The sequence below is a fragment of the Bufo bufo genome, chromosome 5, assembly GCF_905171765.1.
Source record: "Bufo bufo chromosome 5, aBufBuf1.1, whole genome shotgun sequence".
Classification (NCBI taxonomy): Eukaryota; Metazoa; Chordata; class Amphibia; order Anura; family Bufonidae; genus Bufo; species Bufo bufo.
This window is the reverse complement of record NC_053393.1, coordinates 63,909,997-63,937,250: the sequence shown is the minus strand read 5'-3', so window position 1 is coordinate 63,937,250 and position 27,254 is coordinate 63,909,997. Positions and strand designations below refer to the sequence as shown.

At 44.8% G+C, this 27,254-nt stretch overlaps 1 protein-coding gene across 1 annotated transcript; it reads left to right on the top strand.

Annotated features, from left to right (window-relative positions):
* The first annotated feature begins 2,980 nt into the window (after window positions 1-2,980).
* RAD21 (RAD21 cohesin complex component) lies at window positions 2,981-27,042 on the top strand. The gene is made up of 14 exons (XM_040434276.1): window positions 2,981-3,189; window positions 6,985-7,147; window positions 7,232-7,361; window positions 14,530-14,629; window positions 14,751-14,857; window positions 16,417-16,620; window positions 16,979-17,107; window positions 17,195-17,317; window positions 17,504-17,727; window positions 18,330-18,477; window positions 18,939-19,111; window positions 19,225-19,362; window positions 20,994-21,077; window positions 23,085-27,042. Exons 2-14 carry the CDS (start codon window positions 7,004-7,006, stop codon window positions 23,274-23,276), a joined length of 1,896 nt encoding a protein of 631 aa, XP_040290210.1. The 5' UTR covers window positions 2,981-3,189; window positions 6,985-7,003; the 3' UTR covers window positions 23,277-27,042.
* The last annotated feature ends 212 nt before the right edge of the window (window positions 27,043-27,254 follow it).

Here is a 27,254-nt window from a genome sequence, read left to right as displayed (position 1 = left end):
CCTCCCTTCTAGGTTGGGGAGCCCATCTGGAAGAGAATCCAGTACAAGGTACTTAGAGTCCTCAAGAGAAACTTCCCTTATCCAATATGAGAGAGTTGAGAGCAGTCCATCTAGCTCTCAGTCACTTTGCTCCTCTTTTCCGCAACAGGGCGGTGAGAGTTCGTACCGACAATACGACATTAGTCGTCTATATCAACAGACAGGGAGGCACAAGATCCCAACTACTCCTCAGAGAAGTGAGTTTAATTCTTTCCTGGGCAGAGGCCAACCTATCCCATCTAACAGCGGTTCATATCAGGGGAGCTCTCAACATAGTTGCAGATCGCCTGAGTCGAGGCCTTCCAGTTCCAGGCGAGTGGACAAGGGCATCTTCACCAGCGCTGGGGAACTCCAGAGATCGACTTGATGGCAACTCGACTAAACGCCAAGGTGAACAGGTTCTGCTCCCTTTATAAGGAGGACAATCCTGTAGCGATAGACGCTCTGTCCATAACATGGAGGTTCCGGCTGGCTTATGTATTCCCTCCAATTTCCATGATACCAAGAGTATTGATAAAAATCAAGCAAGACCAGACCTCAGTGATCACCATCATTCCATTCTGGCCAAAGAGGTCTTGGTTCACCCAGTTCATGCAGATGAGTCAGGGTGTATATTGGAGACTTCCCCTAACACAGGACCTAGTGTATCAGGACACAGGTTCCTGCCTAGATCTGAGGAGACTCAGTCTGACAGCCTGGAGATTGACAGGTCCCAACTAGAAGCTAGAGGGCTTTCAGCAGAGGTTTTGAGAACAATTTCACACCCCCAGGCGGAGTCTATAAATAAGAAGTATTCCAGGATAAACAAGATCTTCCTTCAATGGTGTGCTGATAAAGAGGTAGTAGCCTCAGATCCTCCTCTTTCAGCTATTTTACAGTTTCCTCAAGGTGGTCTGGACAAGGGTCTAAGCCCATCTACACTCAGAGTCCATATCTCTTAGCAGATCTCTTTCTCAAGACCCCCTAATCAGGAAGTTCCTTAAAGGAGCTGAGACTTAAACCTAGCATCCTGAGATCAATCCCTGATTGGGATTTATCTATTGTTCTAAAGGGGTTATGTTCTTCCCCATTTGAACCTTTGGAAAGTGTTGACCTTAGGTTTTTGTCCCCAAAGGTCACATTTCTGTTGGCCATTACCTCGGCCAAAAGGATTGGAGAACTTCAGGCCCTGGGGGCCTCTGAGTCATATATATTGTTTCTTGAGGGCAAGGTCCTTCTAAGATTGCTTCCGACCTTTGTGACAAAAGTTCCGTCTTTCAGGAATACCAACCAGACAATATATTTACCAGTCTTCTGTCCTTCCCAATCATCTCCAGAAGAAGAAATGTTGCATACCTTGGACATCCCTAGAATCCTAAGAATTTATCTGGACAGAACTGTGGGCTTCAGAAGATCTGGAAATTTCCTTTTATCATATGCCGGTAAAAACAAGGGTCTTAAAGCCTCTAGTCTAAACCTTCTTTGAGCAGGTGGGTAAAGGAGGCTATCCGGGTAGCTTTCCTATCTCAGGATTTGGCTTCTCCATCCTTTGTGACTGCCCATTACACCAGGCCAGTCTCCACTTTCTATGCCGAAAAGAAGCTGATTCCGCTAGACCAGATCTGTGCTGCCGCTTCCTGGAGATCCCAGAGCACCTTTATTAGACATTATCGTCTAGACTCTAGACGGTCTGAGGGAGTGGCCTTTGGACAGTCTATTCTAAGTGCCGCTCTCTCTTAAAAAAAAAAAAAAATTAAAATGGGGGCCCTCCCAATTTGTGTGCTATACTCCTTGCTAAGTCCCCACTTGTGCGGCTGGTTAGGACGACAGGGAAGCGTTAATTTTTAATGTAAATTTGTTTTCCCTTAGTCCTAACAGCAGCACACAAATTTCCCACCCTCTCTGGGTTACTATTTCTACTTGCTAAAAAAAAAGCACCTCCTGCCAGGGCGGGGAGTCCTATATAGGGGTGGGTTTAATAATTAATTAATTATAATTGGCAGTAATTTTCTTTTTTCAACAGAAAATTCCGCCTGTCCTGACCGGCTTCACAGGGGAGGAAACCCTAACTTGTGCTGCTGTTAGGACTAAGGGAAAACAAATTTACATTGAAAATTAAAGGGAGTCTTTCACGCCGATTGACCCTATTAACAGACTTATGTCCACGGCATCCCCCCTATTAAAACTGTTCTTACCGTTAGTTCCCTGCTAGCATCGTTCGTCCGAAAAACACTTTTATTCCGTATGCAAATTAGGCTGTGAAGGTGCCCAGGGGCGGCCTTACAACGGCCGGTGCCCCGGCCCCTGGGTCATTTTCTTACCAACCCACTCCCCCTCCACCGCTTCTGCCCGCCCATCCGCCGCGTCTGCCCGCCCTTGGTCTCTTCTCTATCCTTCCTCCTACTGTCCGTAATCCCGCGCATGCGCCGATGACCACGATATCGGCACGTGCGCATTGAATGACCACAGTCTGGCCGGGGCATCACAGTTTACTGTGCGCATACGCCGGCCCGGGCCTAACTTACGTTCTTGCCGTGATGCTGTGATCATGGCAAGACCGTAAGTTAGGCCGTGGCCTAATTGTAAGTTAGGCTTGCAATTTCGTCATCCTTTCAGTTAGCACATCATAAGGAACCTCCTGTTCTTCTGCTTCTTTCGGACAGGGCACTGTGCACACTATAACCATATTTAGTCAGCCTCACTTGAAACCACGCCCACTTCCATTTACCCCCACGCACACTTTCCCACACGCCCATTGAAGTGAACGATTGCCCCCCCCCTCATAATAACCGGCATCATCTAATAATTATCACTTTAACGTTTAATAATCAAAAGCCGTAACTCTAAAACAGCACCCAAGCTCTTCGGTTTTTCTTCCCTGCACCAAGATGGCGGCATCTCTACGCCGTAACCCCGCCCTCCCCCTCTACGTCACGCGCACGCCGGCGCTCTGGCCCGCTCCACTCCCCCTCTCTATGGTGACGTTCGCTCCCTGTGTTATTTCATCAGTAAACATCCTGCGGATTTGAACGCGCTGTTTGGGCGGCAGGAAGGGGCGCGGCCGCCATCTTGTTTGTTTGAGTGAGGACCTGGCAGCGGCGGAGAGGCGGAAAGGGAGGCTAAAAGCGAGCGGCGGCCGCCTCAGTGGAGACCGGAGGCCAGCACACGGCGGTAAGTGTCTGCGCGGGTGTCCGGGGCGCGGCGGTTCGTGGGATATAGGCGCGGCCTTAGGTTCGGAGTCCTCCCCGGGGCGGATTTCTAATATGGCGGGCTGTCGGCAGGCGGAGGAGGCCGCGCTCGCATCCTCGGCTTCTTCTACGAGCCGCCTCCGGCCTGTCCGTTACGTATGTGGGGATACTGGCCGGGCAAGGCCGGGGACTGGAGGCCGCACTGTCTTCTGCCACCTGTGGCTGCTCCTGTGGTGGGGGGACAGGCCCGGGCTTGTTCTACTTAAAGGGACCCTGCACCCAGTGTCGCCGACTATACTGAGCAGTGACATATCGGAGATCATGGCGGCAGGGCCTGATAACAGGGAGCAGAAGTCTGATTTCTGCTCTGGATATGCCGCCTGACCTGTCACCCGTATGTGCTGCTCTCCTCGGCCAGAAATGAGATGCTGTGGTTTTTTTCTTCTTCTCCTGATGCTTATTTTTGGAAGACTCCAGCGTTGTGACGTGCGGCCAGTATCCCATTGGAGTCAGTGGAGAGCGGTTTATAGGTGGATTTACTGTGGGGGTTACAGACTAGCTGATGTATAGGTCATTGGTGGCCGCCTGCTTTAGAACTACAACTCCCAGCATGTGCGGACGTCCTGCTGGATAGAAAACGTTACGTTATGGACGGAGGGCTCGCATTTGACCCTGACGTGGTCTCCACACGTGTCCGCCGCAGTCCCGTTGACTTGCGAGGTGTCTGAAGAATGTAACGCTCCACAGGTGGTCGCAGGGTCTTATAATATGTACATTAGCTTCTTGGTGTAATGAGGGCGGTGCAGTTGCACCCAGAGGCTCCATTTCCTGTGCTGCTGCGCCCCCCCCCCCCCCCCTTTGCTTTGACTGACACGACTGGCCCTGAAATCTTAGGACTTCAGCGCTTGCGCAGTACAGTGTGTCTTCACTGCCCGACCAAACATGGAGCCCGCTAAGAAGTCGGGAAGGTGCCACCGGGCAGAATTTAAATATATATTTTTTTTCTGGACAACTTATCCCAAAATTATGGACAGCCAACCCTATGTATAAACAAATGGGAAAACCGTAATGACTAAGTAATCCAGGTCTGTAGCTCGGTGTACTGATAGGAACTCATTACCAGCATTTACTCCGAGCTGTAATATGACACCGATTACCAGCAAAATAATCTAGTAAAGTACCTCCAGCCTCAAAAAAAATAATAATCACGTACACAGGGGAAAAATCGCCTATATTTGCGGACTGTCCAGAAATTTGTGAACAGTTGACAACCCTGCTGTGTACATAAAGCAATGATGCCGATCGTGGACATTATATATTGACCTTTCCTTTGCCTCATCAAACAGCTGATGTGTGGGCTTCCCCGGGATCATCAGAAAGCCCCTTTTACCCCCCCAGGTGCCATGGTCATCTTGGCGGTCTCTCCCCGGGAGCGCTGCACTACAGCTCCCCTGCTTAGGCCTTTCCATTGCTTAGGCAGCCCCCGGCCTCCACGCCGATGGTTCCATAATAGGACCACAGTGAATCTCCCATAGGCTGCAGTGTTACATCATTGCAGTCTATGGGAGAAGCCGGCTTAGAATAACTATAAGCTAAAAAACATACAAATTCAATCTCCTCCCCCATATTAAATATAAACAATAATGAAATAAAGATCACAGGTGTTAACTCATCGCAAAATCTTACTATTAAAATATCAATATTTATCCTGTACGGAGAGTGCTGTAAAAAATTTTTTATTTTTTTTTAATAAAAAGGACATGTCATACACACTCCAAAATAAAACTATAGATCACTCTACAAAAAACACAGCCCGATCCCTCCAGTCCCTGCCCCCGTACTACACATCAATCCTCTTTGCCACATGGAAAATACACGTGAGCAGCCAAAAGACCCCGATGTCAGTGTCCAGATGGTTAGGGGGCCGCGCAGACTGGTGTTTCAGACTGTATATGACCCCCCCTAGTCTAAGGGGTTTTGGTAATACCTCTGACTAACATGTCACCGGGATGTCTGCCGGCAGCGCACTTGTTGACTCTCATTTATCGGAGCAGAGGTCGGTGAAGCCGCGCGTCCTCTGCCCCATCTGTACTGCTCAGTCCTCGGGGCCGCTTATTCCAGCGCTGCTCCCACTCATGTGCCGTCACCAGGGTACTCGCTGTCAGGCCACTAATAGAACAGTCCTATCCTTGTCGGAACTGACATACAAAATGCACACGGAATAACTTTTTATTTTATTTTTTGGGGGACCCATTGACATGAACGGGTCCTCAAAAAAAATAAAAACGGAACGGACACGGAGCGAAAATACGTTGGTGTGCATAAGCCCTTAAACCGCCCCGGCCTGCTCTCCAAAGTTCTGGCTTCAAAAATGGCTTTGCAACTTTTTGGGTTTAATGAGAAAAAGTTTTGCTTTGGATCTTTCCACCACTCCGGTGGGCGTAGCTAACCTGTCATGACAATTTCAATGACCCCAGTCCATAGCCTGACCAGATAAGTATGGTTCTTGTATTTCAGGTAGGTCAAACACGGAGGGGTTGGTAAAATGCTGAAAGATCTGACTACAATATAGATTCCAGCAACCAACACAATTCACCTATTCCTGTTTTGTCTTAGAACTGCGGGTCCGGCAGCTCCTTCAGCAAGATTTCTCCAAAACTGCTTGTTTCAGGAGGACATTTTTATACTTGCATGTGTTAGAGAGATATATATATATATATATATATATATATATATATATATATATATATATAATTACGTTTGAGAAGTTAAATTAAACAGTGTCTCTTCTTGCACTGACACCAGCATGAGTCGGTTGTGCAGCTATAGGACGCTCACAGTATTGCGCCTTACTTCACTATTGATGTATATATGCATATGATGTGTGCCAGTTACAGGGCTGCCAGTCTAACTGACCAAGAGGCATGATGTGGCCATGACACTTGTGTGCCAATAAGGAGGCACCATGTGATGCCTCTCGGCATATCGGGACATTATCATACAGCGCTGGTCGGTCTTATCCCTGTAGCTGCTTACTGTCTCACTTCGGCAAATGGCATTTATCATGTAGAGAGAGTTAATACAAGGCACTAATGTGTCGCCATATTGTGACATTTATTTTTCCCATCACACTATACACTGCTCATCTCCAAGGGTTACTACCACCGCTACAGGGCAGATATGAGGTGGACGGGAGCTTCTGCGCATGCGTGCCTTTGCAGTCTGTCGCAGCCACCGCTGCTGGGTCGCAGAGTGGTTGTAACCCCTGAGAATAGGAGCAGGTTACAAACTGAATAGCAGGGGTCTGAACGGAGGGTTGAAGATAAACTTACAAGAGTTTTCTGACATTTTAATACTGATGATCTATCTTCTGGACAGGTGATCAGTGTCTGATTGGTGGGGGTCTGCGAACTGGGTCCAACACTGATCAACTGAGAAGACATTGGGGCTCCTGTGAGCGCTGCGGCCTTCTCTCCGAGCACAGCGCCGTACACTGCATAGCGCCTGTGCTTGGTATCGCGCTCAGTCCCTTTCACTTCTATGGGGCTGAGCTGCTCCTAGGCAATGAACATGTCGTCACTCTGCCTAGGAAAGGCTACTGGGAGTGCCGGTGCCTTCTCAAACAGCTGATTGACTGGGGTCTTGGATGGTGGACCCCCACCTATCAGATACTGATGACCTATCCAGAGGTTAAAATCTCGGAAAACCCCTTTGTTGGTTACCATGGGTAAGAAAAAGTCACACTAACATGTAAAAATCACTTCTTTTTTTTTTTTAGGTAACTAAAGTGTTGGAAGATGTTTTACGCACACTTTGTTCTGAGCAAGAGAGGGCCGCTAGCCAAAATCTGGCTGGCGGCCCACTGGGACAAGAAACTGACCAAGGCCCACGTGTTTGAGTGCAACCTGGAGAGCAGCGTGGAGAGCATCATTTCCCCCAAGGTAATGAACCGTGTTCAGTGGGACTGGGCTGCATCTGCACAGGTTGTGCTTTCTGCCTCTGACAAGTCCCTGTCATTGTCCTAGGTGAAGATGGCTCTGCGTACGTCTGGTCACCTGCTCCTGGGAGTCGTGAGAATCTATCACAGGAAGGCCAAGTACCTCCTCGCCGACTGTAATGAAGCCTTTATCAAAATAAAGATGGCTTTTCGGCCTGGTAAGTAAAGGCTCTGCAGTATTTTCTGATCTATTTATCTCCAAAGTAATTTTCCATCAGAATGGAAAGCTGTAATTTCTTCTAACGGTACAGATTAAACAATGCATTATTTTTTTTTCTGTCCGCCATTAACTGACCAGCTTTGCCATTTATCTCCCTGCCCCTGTGACATGACATTTCCGCTATCACTTCAGAGCAGGATGCCGGATGTAGTGCGCACCGCTTCTCGGGTGCGATAAGATCCGCATCTACCTGATCCCTTCAGACATTTAGATTTCAATTTGTAAAGAGATTGTATCTGCGGTTGTTCTAATGTAAGGTGGCATGTAATCAGTCTCCAATCGGGGTCTGGACACGGGCCTGGCACAGCAGTTCACAACTTAAAATCCTGAAATAAATGGGAAGTTGTGAAGGAACCATGAAAGTATATTTGTGTGTAAGCAAAGTCTATGTACACCTTCAGGGGCAATTATTATTTTTTTTTATCATTGCTTTTTACTCATTCTGGGTTAAAAATTGGTCTTTATAAAAATATTTAGCTGTTCTGTCACAAAGGGTTAACTCAGGGATGGGCAAACTGCAGCTCTCCAGCTGTTGTAAAACTACAACTCCCAGTCTGCCTACAGCACAGCATGATGGGATTTGTAGTTTTAATACAGCTGGAGAGCCGCAGTTTGCCCATCACTGGGTTAACTGTTTGTCTAGCTGTGTGAATCTCACTTTGTGCTGGACACTTTCAGACGCGCAGGTGTCACGCTGCGGACTTGTACAGCAGTTCCTGTCCTGAACGTCAGCACTGCCGGGGTCGCATAGTATTATATTGATTTATGGTGCTGTGTAACCCTTTGAGTTCTGGAATGTACTGGATAACACTGATGGCATTATGGTGCTAAGTGCTGACATGCAGCCCTCTCTGCTTACTGAAGCCCGAGCCCGCTCAGCTAATCCTGGCGTAGTACATGGGTACATGGTGATAATTAATAAACCTCCGGGGGGCAGGAGCAGCAATATGCGCTGCTGCCCAATCATAAATTTCACACTCCGTACAGCAAGCTGTCAGCGGTGTACGGAGAACTGAGTTTTAAGCGTACAGTGAATGGTGCACTTTGGGTAGGGAAAAACACTAAGGGTACTTTCACACTAGCGTTTTTCTTTTCCGGCACTGAGTTCCGTTCTAGGGGCTCAATACCAGAAAAGAACTGATCAGTTTTATCCCCATGCGTTCTGAATGGAGAGTAATCCGTTCAGGATGCATCAGGATGTCTTCAGTTCAGTATTTTTGACTGTTCAGGACGGAGATACTACCGCAGCATGCTACGGTTTTATCTCTGGCCAAAAAATCTGAAGAGTTGCCTGATGCCTATCCGGCATTTTTTTTCCATAGGAATGTATTGGTATCGGATCCGGCATTCAAAATACCGGAATGCGCAGACCGAAAAAAGGTGAAAAAATAAATAAATGCTGAATCCGTTTTTCTGGATGACACCGGAGAGACTGATCCGGCATTTCAATGCATTTGTAAGACTGATAAGGATCCTGATCAGTTTTACAAATGCCATCAGTTGGCATACGTTTTGCCGGATTCCTCTGCCGCAAGTGTGAAAGTAGTCTAAGAAAAATACAAAATTAAGTATATCAATTGGTCAGCGGCAGGGCTCACACATACACAGTGGATATTGGGGGTGCACAAACAACCAGAGTAAAAGATATAAATAAATTAAATAAATAGGTGCTCCTCCTAGTATGTAAGCAAGACGCACACAATTTATGCAAATAAAAAGGTATTAAAAGAAGTTAAAAAATATAATTCACTTTCAAGTAATCGTCCCCACAATTAATCAAAAAATACATTGCTTTGTATCTCCCAATACACTGCTTGACACATGTATATATTGAATACAGTGAATAGCAGCGATATCTCAGTAGTATAAACATGATCAGTATTGGTGTAGTTAGTCAGACTCCATGATCATCTGTTCCACAACCCATATATCGGGAATGAAGCGATATAGGGAAGATAATAAAGGTCGCGCTCCACTGCATCAGTTCATCATTGATAAACAGCAGTCAGGAACACGACTTGTAAGTTGTAGAGGAATCCGCTCGTTTTAGCAACCAGCTAGAAGAGGCTTTCGGGGGCTGTGCACTTAGCCCTGCCTTTGTATAATGTGGTTGCAAGCGATGTCAATGGCGCTCAGAGTTTGGCCTTCAGCGGTCTGCTGTGTGAGCACGTGCCAAAAACACGCATTTTATTCTGCTGCTGCTCGCCGAATACTTTGTTGTAGAGTTGGATACTGCAGCGCTCAACAAGCCGATTGCTTGAAAGATAAAATGGCTATCCTTAGATGAATGTCGACACTCCAGCAACCTCTGTATTCATGTGACCTATAACGCCAGATGCGTTTTGGAGCTCCAGTTCCTATCTCAATGGCTGTATGTCACATCAAACACTTGGCTCATTTATATTGTTTTTTTCATTTACAAAATCTGGACCGGAATGATTAGTCCAATCAACAGACCTTAGACATGTACATGGGTCAAAAAAACTATTCCACACTTCCATACTATTTTTCTGTATATTTAGCTCTTGTATACTGTGTTTATCTACATCAATCAGATAAAACATTTAGATACGAATCATGCATCAAAATATTTGTATACTCTTCCATATCTGCAGTATTTTTTCAGAGTTTTCTATCTTGCATATGTGTTTTGCCAGGACGTCCTCCATGACAGCACCACATGGAGGATGTCTCCCTGCCCACTATTGGGACAGGAAACAGAGGTTAAAAGTTTCCCCACCCCACACACACACACCAGTGTTTTTCCTGTCCCAATAATGGACGGGGCAGAGAAGAGGTCTCTGGAATTTTTTGGACCATATCGGGGGGGCGCATGTTCCTCTCCTTTCTCTGGATGCCCGGCTAAATCCTCCTTAGCCTCCCCAGCCCTTCCAGTACCTGTCGGCCATGTGGCTGAATTCCAGGTTGAAATATACTGCCGCAGGCGAGGGGGATTGGTAGCTGCAACCCCGTGGGGCTCTGGGCTCCAGACTCGCTCCTCTTCATTGCTCCGCAATCGCTGGGGGCCGCAGGTGTCAGAATCGTGGCGTGTCTGATGTCACTTTCACCAAAGTAAGGGCAACCAGAAGTAAGATGGCTGCCCCCATAGTGGATTCCAGTGGTTGGAGCGCATTTGTGTTCCACACAGACGCCCGGAAACGAGATGGCGGTGCCCTATAGTGGTTCTCATGGAGTGGGACGCTTGAGGCCTGGCTTACCGGCCTCGCGTCCCATCCGCTTGACTCTTAAAATGAGTCGCAGAAAGGAAGAGGAGGAGGGGTAAGTGCCGAGGGCATTTAAACCTGAAGGGGGTTAGCAACAGGGTCCATACATATGGATTCTTACATATCAGGAGAGGGCAATCCCCAGAGCCTCCAGTCCAGGGTCATGTGAGTAGGAAAACCAGACTTGGGTTTCAAGGAAATATAAATAAATTCTCCTAAAAAAAAATTGCTCGTCATGTTTCCTAGGGGGAAAAAAGACTACTCATAAGGTGGAATCTGAAAATAAGCCTAAAAGATGTGCTACCTGCAACAAAAGGCTTCAGGATACATAGAAAAATTGCACGTATTGTATCAATAAAATAATGAAAGATCAACCTTCTCTCAACGGACCTTAGATCCATTATAAGGGAAGAAGTAAAAGCATCTGTGACATCCCATGTACCCCTCCTGTTATCGGTCATACCCTAAGACCTAGAGACGTCTTGGATTCTGACTCAGAGGATATCGATGTACAATATTCTCAGTCGGACGAGGGGGATGAAGAAGAATTAGATTCTTTACCCTCCACGTCCTATGATGAGAAGCGGAAATACTGCTTCTCATCATATGATATGGACTCTTCTGCCGTTCGGAAAACTATGGACATAGAAGACGAACAACAAAAAATATCCGTCCAGGATGAAATGTTTGCAGGCTTAATAGCAAAAAGGTTCTAGTCTAAAACAAATTATATTAGAAGAATGGGAAGATGTGGAAAAGAGACTCTTTATTCCCAGAGGATTTAAGAATCGCCTAGCCTTTGATAAAGAGACAAAATTGTGGGAGGAAATCCTGAAAATAGATACTCATGTGGCCGGGGTGGCTAGAAAAAGCTATTCACTTTGAAGATTAATCTCGGCTAAGAGAACCAATGGATCGTAAGGCAGACTGTATCTTGAGGAAAAACGTGGGAGACTTCAGCAGCCTTAGTCTCAACTAACATTGCCGCTACCTCGGTGGCAAGGTTTAAGCTTTTGTAGTTGTCCCAGTTGGAAAACCATTTAAAATTGGGTTCTCCCAGGGAGGATATACTGGAATCTATTCCTCTCCTAAAAAATGGTAGCAGATTCATCAGCAGTCAGTCAGGTTTGCGGCAAAAAACGGAGCACTTCTAAATACGGCAAGAATAGCCTTATGGTTAAACAATTAGTTGAGTGCCCTTGCATCTAAAAATTATGCGCGATTCCTTTCTCAGGGTCTTATGTTTTCGGCCCGGTGTTAGATAATATCCTTGAAAAGGCCGCAGACAAAGGCTTTCCGCAAGGGAAGCCCAAGAAAACTCTTTTTCATAAAGTTCCAGCAAAAAAAAAAATCGGACAAGGGAAAATCGGGAAGATGGTCCTATCAGAGAGGAGGAAAAGTCTTTTTTTTTTTTTTTTTTTTTTTATACTTAACCCCAACACCTCCCCACAACGAACAATGATGCCAGGCCGGTGGGAGGAAGACCAATTCTTTCTCCCAGTATGGCACCAGGTAACTCAAAACCCATGGGCGCTTCAAATCATACAAGAAGGCTACAGAATAGCATTTCAGTTCCTCAACAAAAATGTGCTGACTTGGTACAAAGAAAATACAACTTAGAGAAATCTGAGACATTACAAAATAAAAAAATGTGGGTGCGGGTTTTGAGGTCCCTAAACATCAGGAGGACAAGGGGTATTACTCAGACTGTTTCTCATAAGAAAACCGGATGGTTCACCCTAGATCTGAAGGATGCATATTACCATGTGCCAATTCACCCAGATCACCAGAAATACTAAGAGGACCTTTCATCAGAATCAAGTATGTAAACTGAATATACATACATGGAGAGCGGCGCCCAGGGACCCCCCTGCACTTACTATTATCCCCGGGCGCCGCTCCGTTCTCCGGTGATAGCCTCCGGTAAAGTCATAGTTAGGCTCCACCCATTTGAGCCTGCCGGCGTCTTTCTCCTATGCTGTAGCGCTGGCCAATCGCAGCGCTCAGCTCATAGCATGGCTAAGAGCTGAGCGCTGCGATTGGCCAGCGCTACAGCATAGGAGAAGGAGACCGCGGCAGGCTCAAATGGGTGGAGCCTAACTATGACTTTACCGGAGGCTATCACCGGAGAACGGAGCGGCGCCCGGGGATAATAGTAAGTGCAGGGGGGTCCCTGGGCGCCGCTCTCCATGTATGTATATTCAGTTTACATACTTGATTCTGATGAAAGGTCCTCTTTAATGATTCACTCCGCCTTATCGCAAATCTTAGCAATTCCATTGTTTTCCATTTGGAATATCATCGGCCCCTCTGGTATTCACAAAATTAATAATTGATATCATGGCTTTTCTGAGGATGAAAGAAATGAAAATCGTACCATATCTGGATGACTTTCTTCTAATCGCAGACTCAGACTGTGATCTCTCTCCTCCAAGACCTAGGTTAGATCCTAAATTGGGAAAAATCAGACCTGACACCCGATACCATGAAAATTTTCTTAGGAACTGTACTAGACTCTAGATTGCAAAAATCCTTCCTTCCGGAAACAGCAAGATCTGATAAAGTTTTTTCAAAAGAAATCAGTTTGTACGATCAGAGAGGCAATGAGCATCCTAGGCCTGATGACAGCTTGTATCATGACAGTGCCATGGAGCCAGTGTCACACAAGATCACTTCAGAAGATAATTCTCTGTTTTAGTGACTGATGGTTGACGTCCCAATCAGAAAATTCTCATAAAAGAAGACACTTGGAAGTCTCTGGAATGGTGGAAGAATATGAACAACCTGTCAAGGATTTCCCTCGAACCCAAGCCCTTATACTGTTAACTACAGATGCCAGTCAGCAGGGATCGGGCAAAGATTGGAAATCATTGCTTCCAAGAAACTTGGGATCAAGCTATAAAGGGGAGATCCTCAAATTACTGAGAACTGAGCAGTCTGGGAGACTCTGCAACAAGGTCAGGCTCTTCTGCTGGGCCAGCACATAAGAATTTTGTCAGACAACATGACGGTGGCGTTTCTCAAACCTCGGGGGGGGGGGGACAAAATACCCTCTGCTTCAGTCTTTCCAACAGGATTTTCTCTTCGGCAGAGGGAAAAATCCTATAAATTTTAGCGCTTCACCTAAGAGTCAAAAAATCAATCGGCAGATTTTTTTCAGCAGGCATTTCCTAGACCCAAGCTAGTGGTCCCTAAACAAGGATGTTTTCCAGGATTTGACAGCGAAGTGGGGATATCCCGAAATAGACCTTTTTTTGCCACACGAAAAATGCTCAAACATCCTTCTCCCGGGATTCAGCAGACCATCCGAATGCGGCAGATGCCTTGTCCCAGAGATGGGATATGAAGCTGGCTTATGTTCTCTCTTCTCTACAACTTACAAGTCGTGTTCCTGACTTTGCTTATCAATGATGAACTGATGCAGTGGAGCGCGACCTTTATTATCTTCCCTATATCGCTTCATTCCTGATATATGGGTTGTGGAACAGATGATCATGGAGTCTGACTATTAACTACACCAATACTGATCATGTTTATACTACTGGGATATCGCTGCTATTTACTGTATTCAATATATACATGTGTCAAGCGGTGTATTGGGAGATGCAAATCAATGTATTTTATGATGAATTGTAAGGATGAGTACTTTAAAATGAATTTTAACACTTTATTATTATTTTTTTTTACTTGAATACATTGTGTGTGTGTGTCTTGCTTACATACCAGGAGGAGTTGCCTATCTTTTACAAATTAAGTATATTATAAAGTTGTGATGTCTCTTGATTTTATATATGAACCCTCTGAATTTTTAAAGCGCTGAGGAATATGGTGGCGCTATATAATGAATAATTATAAAAATAACCCAAATAACGCTTGTTGTAGGTGTGGTGGATTTACCGGAGGAAAATCGCGAAGCCGCATACAATGCCATCACGCTGCCTGAGGAGTTCCATGACTTTGACCAGCCTTTGCCAGATCTTGAGTAAGCACTCACTTATCAGATTGGCCTCGGTGGTATTCTTCCAGCATGTCAGACGAAATGACCAGTCTGTGACTGCCTCTGTGGTGGGAAAGTGACCTTATGTTTTTTTCTCTTTCCTAAGTGACATTGATGTGGCCCAGCAGTTCAGCCTGAACCAGAGTCGAGTGGAAGAAATCACCATGAGAGAGGAGGTTGGAAACATTAACATTCTTCAAGACAATGATTTTGGTAGGTGTTTTCTTCTCTCCAGCCACATCTAAGGCTACTTTCACACTCGCGGTTTTGGAGGATCTGTCATGGATGTGCAAAAATGGATCCATTACAATAATACAGCCGCATGTATCTGTTATGAATGGATCAGTTTGTATTATCTGTAACATAGCCAAAACGGATCCATCATGAGATGTATCAGTTTTCTATTGTGCGGATCCGTCCCCATTGACTTACATTGAGCCAGACGGATCCGTCCTGACACAGTTTTGTCAGATGGACAGCAATACGCTGCAGGCAGCGTTTTGGTGTCCGCCTTTAGATCAGAATGGAGACTGATCGGAGGCAAACTGATGCATTCTGAGCGGATCCTTTTCCATTCAGAATGTATTAGGGCAAAACTGATCCGTTATGGACCGCTTGTGAGAGCCCTGAACGGATTTCACAAATGGAAAGCTGAAACACTACTGTGAAAGTAGCCTAAGGCGACATTCACATCTGTGTTTTCCTTTCTGATTCTGAGATCCGGCAGAGGATCCCAAACCGGAGCAAAACGCTTAATTTTGTCCCCATTCATTGTCAATGGGGACAAAACTGAAAAAGAAAGCCGAACGAAGTGCACCAGAATGCATTCTGTTTTGGTTTGTTGCGTTCCCATGCTGGACATGCAAGCAGTGTTTGTGTGCGGCGTGGGAGACTGAACATGTCTGTTTTTTGTTTTTGTTTTTTTTCTCGTGTTTGACTTTTTTTTTCTTTGCGTTCCGTATACGGAACCATTCATTTCAATGGGTCAGCAAAAAAAGGTATTCTGTATGCTTTCCGTTCTGTTCAAAAATAGAACATGTCCTGTTATTGTCCACATAACGGACAAGGATAGTACTGTTCTATCAGAGGCCAGCTGTTCCGTTCTGCAAAAAAAAAACAGAATGCACACTGATGTCATTCTTATTTTTTGCTGATCCGTTTTTTGCGACCCGCAAAATACTGAAAAAGCCATAGTCGTGTGCAAGAGGCCTTACAAGGATTTTAGTGCCAGATCCAGCATGTTCATTTTTGTATTATTCGAACGGATGCATTTGCTGTGGTTTTGAGATCCCATGCCAAATCTCCAAACCAGACAGCAAAAACCGCATATGTGAAAGTAGCCTAATGCCACGAATATGTATCATGTGACATTAATTCTCCAACCATGTGTAAGAGCAGAACCATAATGCAAAAGACTTATGTGGGGCTTTTTCCTTACTGACCACTCGTCCTCGGAGCTGGCGTTCAGTTTCTTCATTTACTCCTGAATACTGCTGCTGACAGATGACAACGGCTCACCATGTAGGAGCCAGTCGAACCAACAACGGAAGCTATGATCCATTTAAATTTCATCCAAGGGATGCTTTGCTGTAAGATCCGAAATGTGCTCATTTGTGTACCTCTATTAGTAAAATGTCACAAGAAAAATACAATGGGGTAGATGTAAGCCTGTCGATGGTGTAAATTTAGGCTGTCTGGACGTGCACCAAATTTAGCACGGTGGCTTGGGCTGAGGGATACATTCAGAGAGTAAAGATATCTCCATTTTACAGGTGACTTTGGCATGGATGACCGAGAGATGATGCGAGAAGGTAGCACTTTTGAGGATGACATGTTGGTCAGCACCAGTGCCACTAACCTCTTATTGGAGCCTGAACAGAACGCGAGCCAGCTGACCGAGAAGACCAACCACCTGGAGTTTGAAGAGCAGTATAAAGATGACAATTTTGGAGAGGTCAATGATGGCGGCATCCTGGGTACGGATCTTTACCTGCAGTTTACCAAAGTTGTGTTACTTGGCTTGTTAATGAGTGACTTAAAATCACTTGTATATATTGACAGGCTGATGAGTGTACATACACAGCAGCCTGTCTGTCACTGCGCATAGGGTCGCGCTTGTGTTCCCCTCAGGACTACACTGGCTTCAACTAGGAGTCTGCTTTTCTTCTCCATGAGACCCTAGCCATATATATTCTAATTCTATAGTTTTAAAATGCCACCCTTATATACATCAGCATGTTAAGCTTTCAGATCCGCATTAGACATACCTGTAATATAACTAGGTTATGGATCTGTCACTAGTGGTTCTGATGGCTTATTGTTCTGTTTCTTTAGATGATAAACTTTTGAGCAATGATGGAGGTGGTATTTTTGACGACCCACCAGCTATTCCAGAGGAAGGTGTTGCTCTGCCAGAGCAGCCTGCTCACGAGGTTGACCTGGATGACGACGATGCTGTTTCAAGTGAGTATCGTCCTCCTACACATGCTGTGGATGCTTTCATCTCAGAGATGCAGACAATACTCAATGTCCATTTTATCTTTGTTTCAGTGGGTGGACCAGAGAGTCCTGATTCCATAGATCCTGTGGAGCCCCTGCCAACCATGACTGACCAGACTACTTTGGTACCTAATGAAGAGGAAGCGTTTGCACTGGAGCCTATTGACATTACAGGTGACAATTTAAATATGTCTAACTATATACATTTAATTAGTATTTGATTGTATTTTTTTATTCGGATGGGAATGCAGCTTAGTCTGTTAATATAACTATTCCTCAACAAAGGTCTTGCATCTGAAATGTTATATTCTAGTAACATTTTGCTTCATTTTTTTACTGACTTATCACTCAATATTTTAGTTAAGGAAACTAAAGCCAAGCGAAAAAGGAAGCTGATCGTTGACAGTGTTAAGGAGCTGGACAGCAAGACCATCCGTGCCCAGCTGAGTGACTACTCGGACATAGTGACCACTCTGGACCTGGCACCCCCCACAAAGAAGCTGATGATGTGGAAGGAGACGGGTGGTGTGGAGAAGCTCTTCTCTCTGCCCGCTCAGCCTCTCTGGAACTCCAGACTTCTGAAGGTAAAAAATAAACCTTGTTTAGTGCATGTTCGCTCTGTGTGGATTGTTGTGTTTTATTCCCAGTTATAATGGGGCATGTTTTATTAGACAAATACATTAATTATGTGGTCCCTAAAGTTACAGGTGACCATTGTATGTGGAAACCATTGTAACGCGAGTCCATAACTCTATGGAAAACTAATTATTGGTTCCAAAGACCCAAGTGTCATTCCAAAATAAGGGAAAATGAAGAATTAGGAAGAATAAGCTGATAAGACAGATAATGTAAGTCCTTGCATATAATGGTCAGGAATAGATGCTAGAAGTAGTAAATCGCTTTCTATGAAGAGGACAGGAGCTTCAAAGGAGCAGTTCATCCTGGCACAAGGGTCAATACGTGTACTGTGAAGAGGAGACACCTGCCAGACAATACAGGTGTTCTTCTAGAGAGAGAGACACATTGGTTGGATCTGTGTCTGAGACATTGTATGTTGAGTCTGGTTTCAACATATGATGGCCCTGAAGAAACCATTGCAAGTTGAAAATAGTGTCCTGAAGCCATTGCATCTCGAGTGATCCCTGTATTCAACGTATGTGTTTGTTTGTTTTTCTCCCTTTATAAGCTGTTCACCCGATGCCTCACACCTTTGGTACCGGATGAGCTCAGAAAGAGGAGGAAAGGTGGTGAAGCCGACAACTTAGATGAGTTCCTTAAGGAGTTTGAAAATCCTGACGTCCCAAGAGAGGAGATGAGGCAGCAGGATGTTATTGGTATGTGCGACCTTTTAAAACTTTCGCTTTGTTCCAGTAAGCCTCTGTACTGCCTTCAAGCTTTTCATTGGGGCTAGAAGTAAGGAAGCTTTCCCAACATGCAGTGGTATAGGCTTATGTCACCCATGGAATGTTAAAGAAACAAAACATTTTGCAGTGATCCCGCGTATTGGAACGGACTGGATGCTTTCCTATACAGTAAAACAGTATGCGGACTTACCGGTACAACGAAGGCCAAAAAGCATTCTTTTGGCATACTCGGTGAATGGAGCTAGACATCTGCTGTGTATTTTTGTTTGTTCCATTGTATACATCAGGCCCAGGGTTTAGGCTTAGTGTGCACATACGTCACAGTGCTGAATTACATCAGGACCTTGTAGGTTGAAAGGTGACTCGGCTAGTGAGGATGATGGTATAAACTGACCAGCTAGTATAATTAAGTCTTGTTTCCTGCAATGCAGATCAGCCCATATTGGAGGAAGCTAGTAGACTACAGGAGTCCATGATGGAGGGAAGCAGGACTCAGCTGGATGAGACTGTGATGCCGCCGCCTCCACCACCACCACCTCCTCAACCACTGCAGCAGGGTGTGAAACGTGATTCTCAACAAATGGAACCAGAACCATTAATTCCTGTGAGTGTAACAATTAAATCCGTATTTCGTGCCTCTTTGCATAATTTATAGATCTGAAATCTATATATGTTTTGATTTGTAAATTTTATATTCCTTGCGGTTTCTTTATGCAGCAAGAGCCAGAGCCACAGATCGAGATGCCACCAGTGGAGCTTCCTCCGGAGGAGCCCCCGAATATCAATGATTTAATTCCCGAACTCAACCTTATTCCTGAGAAGGAAAAGGACAAAGAGGATGAAGAGGAGGAGGAGGTTTGTATCATTATACATGATGTGGATGTGCTATATCTAACCCACTTGAAAAGGGAACAGAGTTGTAACGTAACCTTACCGTTCCGTGAGGGCAGCAGTACAGTCTGGAAATTTACTAAAAACCATAAAGAAATATTACTCATAGGAAAAACTTTCTCCCTCATTTCACCAGATCCCAGTGAATAGAGGACGGATGTTCTTTATTACTAATGTAATAAGATCTTCTTATGGGAGCGATGGTTAGAGTGATATTGCTGAGTGTTCTGCTGAGCTGTTTACTTTTTAAGCAAGTCTGAATTTGGCTGCACACTTAATATCTGTCAACCAAACCTGCAGGACCGTCTAACCATGTAGTGTCTGAGGTCCCATCCTTACTGTAGGACAGGGATGCCCAACCTGCGGCCCTCCAGCTGTCACGGAACTACAACTCCCAGTATGCCTGGATGGCTTTTAGTGCATGCTAGAAGTTGTAGTTTTGCAACAGCTAGAGCGTCTCTCCTCTACGCCAACTCCCTATGGGGAACAAATGCACACTTGGCCGAGCAGGTGTGTTGGGGAAGTAGTTAGGTTAAATGTATGGCCAGCAAAATGCTTGTTTAGCTGACTGCTATTCCTAAAGACCCCCCCCCCCCTCCATTCTTGGCTGTGTTATCTGTGGGGAGTAAGCTCATGCCTCCCATAACACAGGATTGACTGTTTTTAAAGTACAACATGACAGATCCTTCCTTTCCTATCTGCCATTGTGGGAGAGTCAGGACACCACAGATGGTCAACCAACATTAGTCTAATGTGTGTGTGTCCACCCTAAAGTCTGGCGCTTAATAAGGTATTAGCTGTCGCGTTTTTTGACCGTGAGTTGATATTTATGGGTGTGCACTTCGATATTGTTACTTTCATTAGCGATGAGCAAATTTCATGTTATAAAATTGGTTCACACTTCGTTTGGTAAAAGCAGAATTGCGTTATGGATTCCGTTACCACGGACCATAACGCAATTCTATGACGGAATGCATAGTGGAATGCCTTTAGAGGCATACTCCCCTGCATAACGAAAAACGGGACAGATCCGTTTTGCATCCCATAGACTTCTATAATAACGGAATGCCTCTAGAATTGCATTATGTTCCTTGGTAACGGAATCCATAACGCAATTGTGCTTTTACCACCAAACGAAGTGTGAACTAATTTTATAACGTGAAATTCGCTCATCTCTAACTTTCATGAATCTATGCCACTTCTTTGGGTCGTTTACTTGGTGCCCTCGGCCTTTACTATTCTGTAGTATTGGCTTTAGCTGTAAACTGCAGCTTATATATTCAGTATCTCTCTAGACGATTGGCACAGGCAGTCGCCCGTCTGTGTTTGTGCTCCTGAAATGACAAAATGGTTTGTCGTAATCTTTCCCGCCAACTAAAAACATCTGTGATTTTAACATCTCAATAAAAATAAAAAAAATCTGCTTTGCTAAATATTTTTTTCAGCGCAGAGACACGAGACTCATCTGTTGTGTAGCAGACGGGCAGGTAGTTTAGAATGAGGGCTTGGTGCTCGTGAGATATTGAGAAATATGAATTCATTTTCTCCTTCACTTGTTGTTCTATGAATATTAATCAGAACTGCTGTTTCTGCAGGAGGAGGATGCCACAGGGACCGAGCAGGACCAGGAGGAGAGGCGCTGGAACAAGAGGACCCAGCAGATGCTGCACGGCCTTCAGGTACTGGGCCCCCTTCCACCCCATTTAGTGGGTGATAAACTCTTCCCTCACTGACGTCATGGCCAAGTCCATTGGTGTTTATTAGCTTGAGGGAAATGTGTAGGTTGCGTGTGTATTTAGTATTCTACTACTGCACTAATGGATGAGTGAAGCTCTCCCTTACCATGTGGAGTGGTCATCCTCATCCATTATAAATCTGCATGTGCCATGTATATGGTGTATGTAATGAACTTGATCCTTGCAGAATACGCTAACGATAAGTGCACTGTAGGCTCTCGTTCTCTGATGTTGGCGCCGCTGGTTTTTACAGTCTACAGGTGGCATATTGTCCAGTGGTAGCAGTCGGGGAAGCTCCAGAAATAATTTTTGTTTTGCTGCATTTAGCTACAAAATGTTGAACATCTGTGTAATGTTCTGTCCTCTGGATCCTCTAGGATTGGTTCCAGGGGCTGTTGCATCTGCTCTGATTTCACTGTTTTTGGCAGAATAATGAATATTTCACAAATGATCCTGTTACACTTTATCCTTATTCTACAACTACATGCATAGACAATGACGTTTACTTTGCTAATGGAAAGGTTTATTTATTTTTTTCTCTACCTGAATGAGGTTACCTGTGGATATGGTAGGAACAGCTTTGATTATAATGACCCAAAAGTTGCGGCCTGCAGAAGGTTTTTTAGTAGATTTGTGTCCTCTTTAGTTGCAGAGCAATTGACAGGCTGAGAAGAACTGGGTCAAGGCTAATTATAAGGGTGCATTCACACAACCGTATGAATGGATCCACATCCATTACACAATTTTGCGGCACGTGTGCGGACCCATTCATTTCAATGGGGTCGCAAAAGATGCGGACAGCACACAGTGTGCTGTCCGGATCCATTGTTCCATTCTACGGCCCCGCCAAAAATAGAGGATGTCCTATTGTCTGCAACTGCGGACAAGAATAGGCATTCTCTATATAGAGCAAAACACTTGCGGTCGTGTGAATGCAGCCTTTGTCTCACGATATCTATCTCTTTAGGCCCAATACACATAGATACCCAATACGACATTCCTAGTAATCGGTGGGGTAGATCTCATAGCTAGCTGCGTGTGCCTCAGATTTTATTTAGAGGCACTTGGGGGTATGGAATTGATGATGTGCTCAAATGCATGTAATGTTGGAGGTATTCTCACCTATAAGTATCGTATAGACGAGGGATGTTCAACCTTCGGCCCTCCAGCTGTTGTAAAACCAACTCCCACCATGCCCTGCTGTAGGCTGATAGCTGTAAGCTGTCCAGGCATGCTGGGAGTTGTAGTTTTGCAACGGCTGGAGGGCCGCAGGTTGGGCATCCCTGGTATAGACCCATATTGTGGTCAATGTGCTGGTGGCATTATTGGCTAGTTTTCCCTCCCATTAGACTAAGTATATAAATATTCAACTTGGTGATGGATCTTCTCCATCGAATGTGTAGTGAGATGCCGTATGGAACATGGTTCCCCAGACTGAAAGAGGGGGAAGTAAATCGGTCAATGTACGCCTGTTACTACATTTAAAGGGAACCTGTCACCAGGATTTTGTGTATAGAGCTGAGGACATGGGTTGCTAGACGGCCGCTAGCACAACCGCAATACCCAGTCCCCATAGCTCTGTGTGCTTTTATTGTGTAAAAAAAAAATAAAAAAATATTTCATACATATGAAAATTAACCTGAGATGAGTCCTGTCCCGGAGAGGAGTCACATACAGGACTCCTCTCAGGTTAATTTGCATCAAATCGTTTTTTTTACACCATAAAAGCACACAGAGCTATGGGGACTGGGTATTGCGGATGTGCTAGCGGCCATCTAGCAACCCATGTCCTCAGCTCTATACACAAAATCCTGGTGACAGGTTCCCTTTAAAGGGAACATAAGTAAAGCTATGGCGTGTAGGTGGCATATACTCGTGTACTTTAATGGTAGTGTATCTTTGCTAGTGTTTTACAAACGCCATTTTCTTATTTTCCTTTTTATTTTGCAGAGAGTCCTTGCCAGAACTGGTGCAGAGTCCATCAGTTTGCTTGACCTGTGTCGAAACACAAACCGGAAGCAAGCCGCAGCCAAGTTCTACAGCTTCCTCGTCCTTAAAAAGCAACAGGCGATTGAACTTACCCAGGAGGAGCCCTACAGTGACATCATCGCCACGCCGGGGCCAAGGTTTCACGTGGTGTGATCTGCTTTAACAGCAGCCAAAGCAAGCGACTTCACAACCCGTACGAACCTGTTTGCTGGAGCTTGCATGGCAGAGCGGTGTAATTAGGCTTCCCTGAGCGCCATGCCGGTCAGCACCAGGTCACGTCGGTGATCTCATCCCTGGCTGTTCTCTTGGTTTCTGGCTGGTTTAATATGTACAAAGTTTGCCCCTTTTTATTTTTTATTTTTCCTTCCATGTAACATCTATTTTTAATGGGTTTTAAATGTGGATGGGTGAATGTGATATATATTTTGTTCTTGGTCACTGACTCATTTTACAAGTTCTTGAGGTTAAAAAAGAAAAACCAGGGTAGAGCAGTGAGGAAATGCTGAGGACAGGGGTGTGCAGTATTCATGGCCGCGCTTCTTCTACCTCACGTTATACTCACCTGGAAAATGTTTTTTATACTTGTCAGATCTTGGTCACGTTTTTATGTTCTTTGGTCGATTGAAGTTTGCAGCAGATAAATCCGGTAAAATTTTGTATAAGAAGCTCAAACCTCAAATTTTTGGTTTTAAATTTCTAGACGTTTGTGAGTTTTACTCTTATGATCACTTTTAGGATTGAACTTTTGCTGTTGGTTCAGCTTGTTCATTTCTCTCCATTTTATGATCACCCCATGTTTTTGTCCACTTTTAATAACTTTGTTCATGTTAAGTTGATACAAAATGTTGGGACACTTTGTAATATACAAGAGATGATGTGTGAAGTCTTAGGAACTGCAGCCGATGGGCTTCATTGTTACATTCATGCAGATATATCCTTGTGGTCAGCGGGCCAGCTTAATCAGGTAAGATGAGGTCTTATAAATCATGGATACATGTGAGAAGATATCAAGGAAGTCTCTTATCTGTAATCACTGTCAGTTTACAGAATGATGGGGTTCTGTAGAGATCAAAGCCCCCTTTGGTACTGCTCAGATTATTTTTTTACTGGAAATGACCACATCATTGGTTTTATGGTGCTTCTTAGTCTACTTTCACACTCGTCCAAGACTGATCCACACAAAACGCGAATGTGAAAGTAGCCTTAGATTGTCCGATTTTCTAGTAAAAGTTTGTGAGTAGGACAAAAGGAGTTTGGGCTCTAGTGCTTATTTAAAGGTCTTCCGAGGTCAGACCGCCAATGTGATATCCAGACGTCTCTGTGACCAACAGATCATGGTGACTACATTTTTCTTGTCAATGCTGCTGCATGGACACGTGTGTGTTTGTGTATAATGGGACCTGTCAACATTCCTGACTTGGGTTTTAGTGAATGTATTTGTCACCACGTTAAAGCATATTTTCATAGAATTCTACATTCTGTTCCTCCTTTATTCATCCTGGAAATCTGCCTAAAGTGAGAACTAGTTATCGGTCATGGGCGTGTCCCTACAGTCTGGTGGTGAAAGTCAGGCTGTGTAGATGCACACCCGTTTGACGATGAGAAGGGTAGCATCCTGTTGTCAGCTTATTTACAAATTTACAGGAAGAATAACCGAGGAACGGCACAATTCAAAGAATTATTTTTTTTCACTGTAAAAAGTAACTATTAATATTTCACAGTGGTGTATCAAAGGTTTTGATTGCTGAGGTTCTGAGTGCAGAGACCCCCTGCCGATCACTAAAACGAGGATGAAATCATTGGGGGAGATTTGTTAAGTGGTGCAAAGGAAAACTGGCTTAGTTTCCACCTTTCGTTTTCCGTGGCTCCTTGGGACAAAGAATTAAGCCGATTGGTTGCACTGGGCAACTGAGCAGTTTTCCTTTGCACCACTTTTTATAAATCCCCCTCGTCCCCATTGAGCGCTGTATTGTCTTCAGCATGGAGAGGCCGCGCTCCATGGGATTCTTACTTCTTGTTTTAGTGATTGCTGGGGGTCTAAGCGATGAGACCTCAACCAATCAAACTTGATATTTCTCTTTTATATAAACTTTAGATGACTGAAATAGCTGTCTGAAGGAGTGGCAGGTCCCATCTCTGTATCAGTATTTCTGTGTGCAAAAATAACGAAGTGTCACAACATTTAGTATAACGCTAAATTAGCCCTGGTTATTAAACTGCGGAGCAGCGCTCCTCGCCTGCAGAATGGCAGCTCCACGTGTGAGGACACGGCTACACTTTTATTTATGTCTTGTGGGGTCTCCAGAATTACAACACAAGGCGATGTCTTTATGGACAGCCCTATCTTTATTTTATGGGGCGTTTGGGGGCTTTTTTTTTTTTTTTATTGGCTTTTATTCTACTTTTGTAGTAGGAAATGTAAAATATTCCTGTAAATAGCTACACATTTTTAGTATTAAGGCATTAAAGGAAAGTTAAGTAATACATTCTTCTGTCTTTCTGTATTTTTCTCTCATTGCAAAAAAAAAGTGGAAATGTAAAATCTGCTTATATCCCCTCATGATCCTTGGTGTCGTTTTATAGCCTTATTTTACAGTAATTCTTTGTAGTGTGCCGATTGTTCAGTTCATCTTTGTTATAATTCATGGATATGTTTTTGTGACTGTTTAGTATCATGGCTGCGCTTGGCATTGGTTCTTCCAGCCAACCCCTCTAAGCAATTACCTCTGTGATTAGCTTAGAACGGGGATGCTCAACCTGCAGCCCTCCAACTGTTGTAAAACTACTGCTCCCACCATGCCCTGCTGTAGGCTGTTCAGGCATGCTGGCAGTTGTAGTTTTGCAACAGCTGGAGAGCCGCAGGTTGAGCTTGCCTGACTTAGATGGTACTATCTGTGGTGACCTGTGGTTATTGCCTCTTCATTGCAGGGGAAATTAAGCACCATGCAACCTCTAATTGAAATCGGTGGACATTGGCGAAATACACTGATTCCAGTAGTTCTCCCGAGGTTATTGGCTAATGCAGGTGGCCTTAATGGGAATAGGTTGTCCAAGCAGTATATCCATATTAAAAGGGTTGTCTAACCAGAGGCGGCCCCTTTCGTAATGCAGCAATAATCCACTCGGTGCCTGTCCTGCTCCAGCCAGGAATTTGCCAGTGGAGAGGAATGGCCGCTATGTGAATGAGAGCTGATCATAGAGCAGCTTTGCCTCCTGGATCATAGAATGGGGGTGGAAACCCTATATATGCCCTAATTAGGGACCTATAGACAGGAGTTATGTTCATGAGGCAATGGCCTTAAATTTTTCTTCCTTCAACCATGACCTTGAATAGACCAGAGCTCAGCACCCTTCAGCTGCTGTGAAACTACAGCTCCCAGCGTACGCACCTGCTCATCTGTACTTGTAACTCCTATAGAAGTGAATGGAACATTGTGGGAATTGTCGTTTCACAATGGCTGCAGTGCTGATCCCTGGAATAGAGAAATCTCCTTTCTCTTAGCACTCAGCATTGCACAGTCCTTCAGTTATTCCTCCTAGAGATGTTTAAAGAAGGCTGGTACTATAGGCACAAGTATCCTGTGAACACATTGCTGTGTGGCACTTCCTCTGTCGCAGTTAATGTAAGTGAATGGGGTCATATTGCTCCCCACCCGAAGTTGCAAAAAATTCAGCAAAGTCACGGCAACTTCATGTTACAAACACTGCCTCACTTTAGTTACCTGGGGTGAGGCCGTGCTACAGGGCAGGCCCCAGGCTAGGCTGACAGCTGTGCAGAGAAATGGTAATATCCAGTTATCTATTACTACATTTGCAGGAGGGATAACAGAGGAATTGCACAAACAGAGTTAGACATCTGTCAGCAGATTTGTCCCTATGACACTGGTTGACCTGTTACATGTGCGCTAGGCAGTTGAAGGCGTCTATTGATCCTGTGTTCATATGTGCCCGCATTGCTGAGAAAACTGATGTTTAAATATATGCAAATGAGCCTCTAGGAGCAACGGGGCCGTTGCCATTACACCTAGAGGCTCAGCTCTCTGCAACTGCTGCGTCCTCTGCACTTTGACAGAGCCAGGCAGTGAAAACATCACCACACCCGGCCCTGTCAATCATCATGGAGAGGGTGCT

What these genes read in the sequence shown, in the direction of transcription:
- RAD21 (XM_040434276.1), top strand. Translation starts at nt 7,004, where the DNA reads ATGTTTTACGCACACTTTGTTCTGAGCAAGAGAGGGCCGCTAGCCAAA. An exon ending in GGAACTCCAGACTTCTGAAG is followed by an intron (nt 17,728 to 18,329) that starts GTAAAAAATAAA and finishes TCCCTTTATAAG; the next exon opens with CTGTTCACCCGATGCCTCAC. An exon ending in AACCAGAACCATTAATTCCT is followed by an intron (nt 19,112 to 19,224) that starts GTGAGTGTAACA and finishes TTCTTTATGCAG; the next exon opens with CAAGAGCCAGAGCCACAGAT.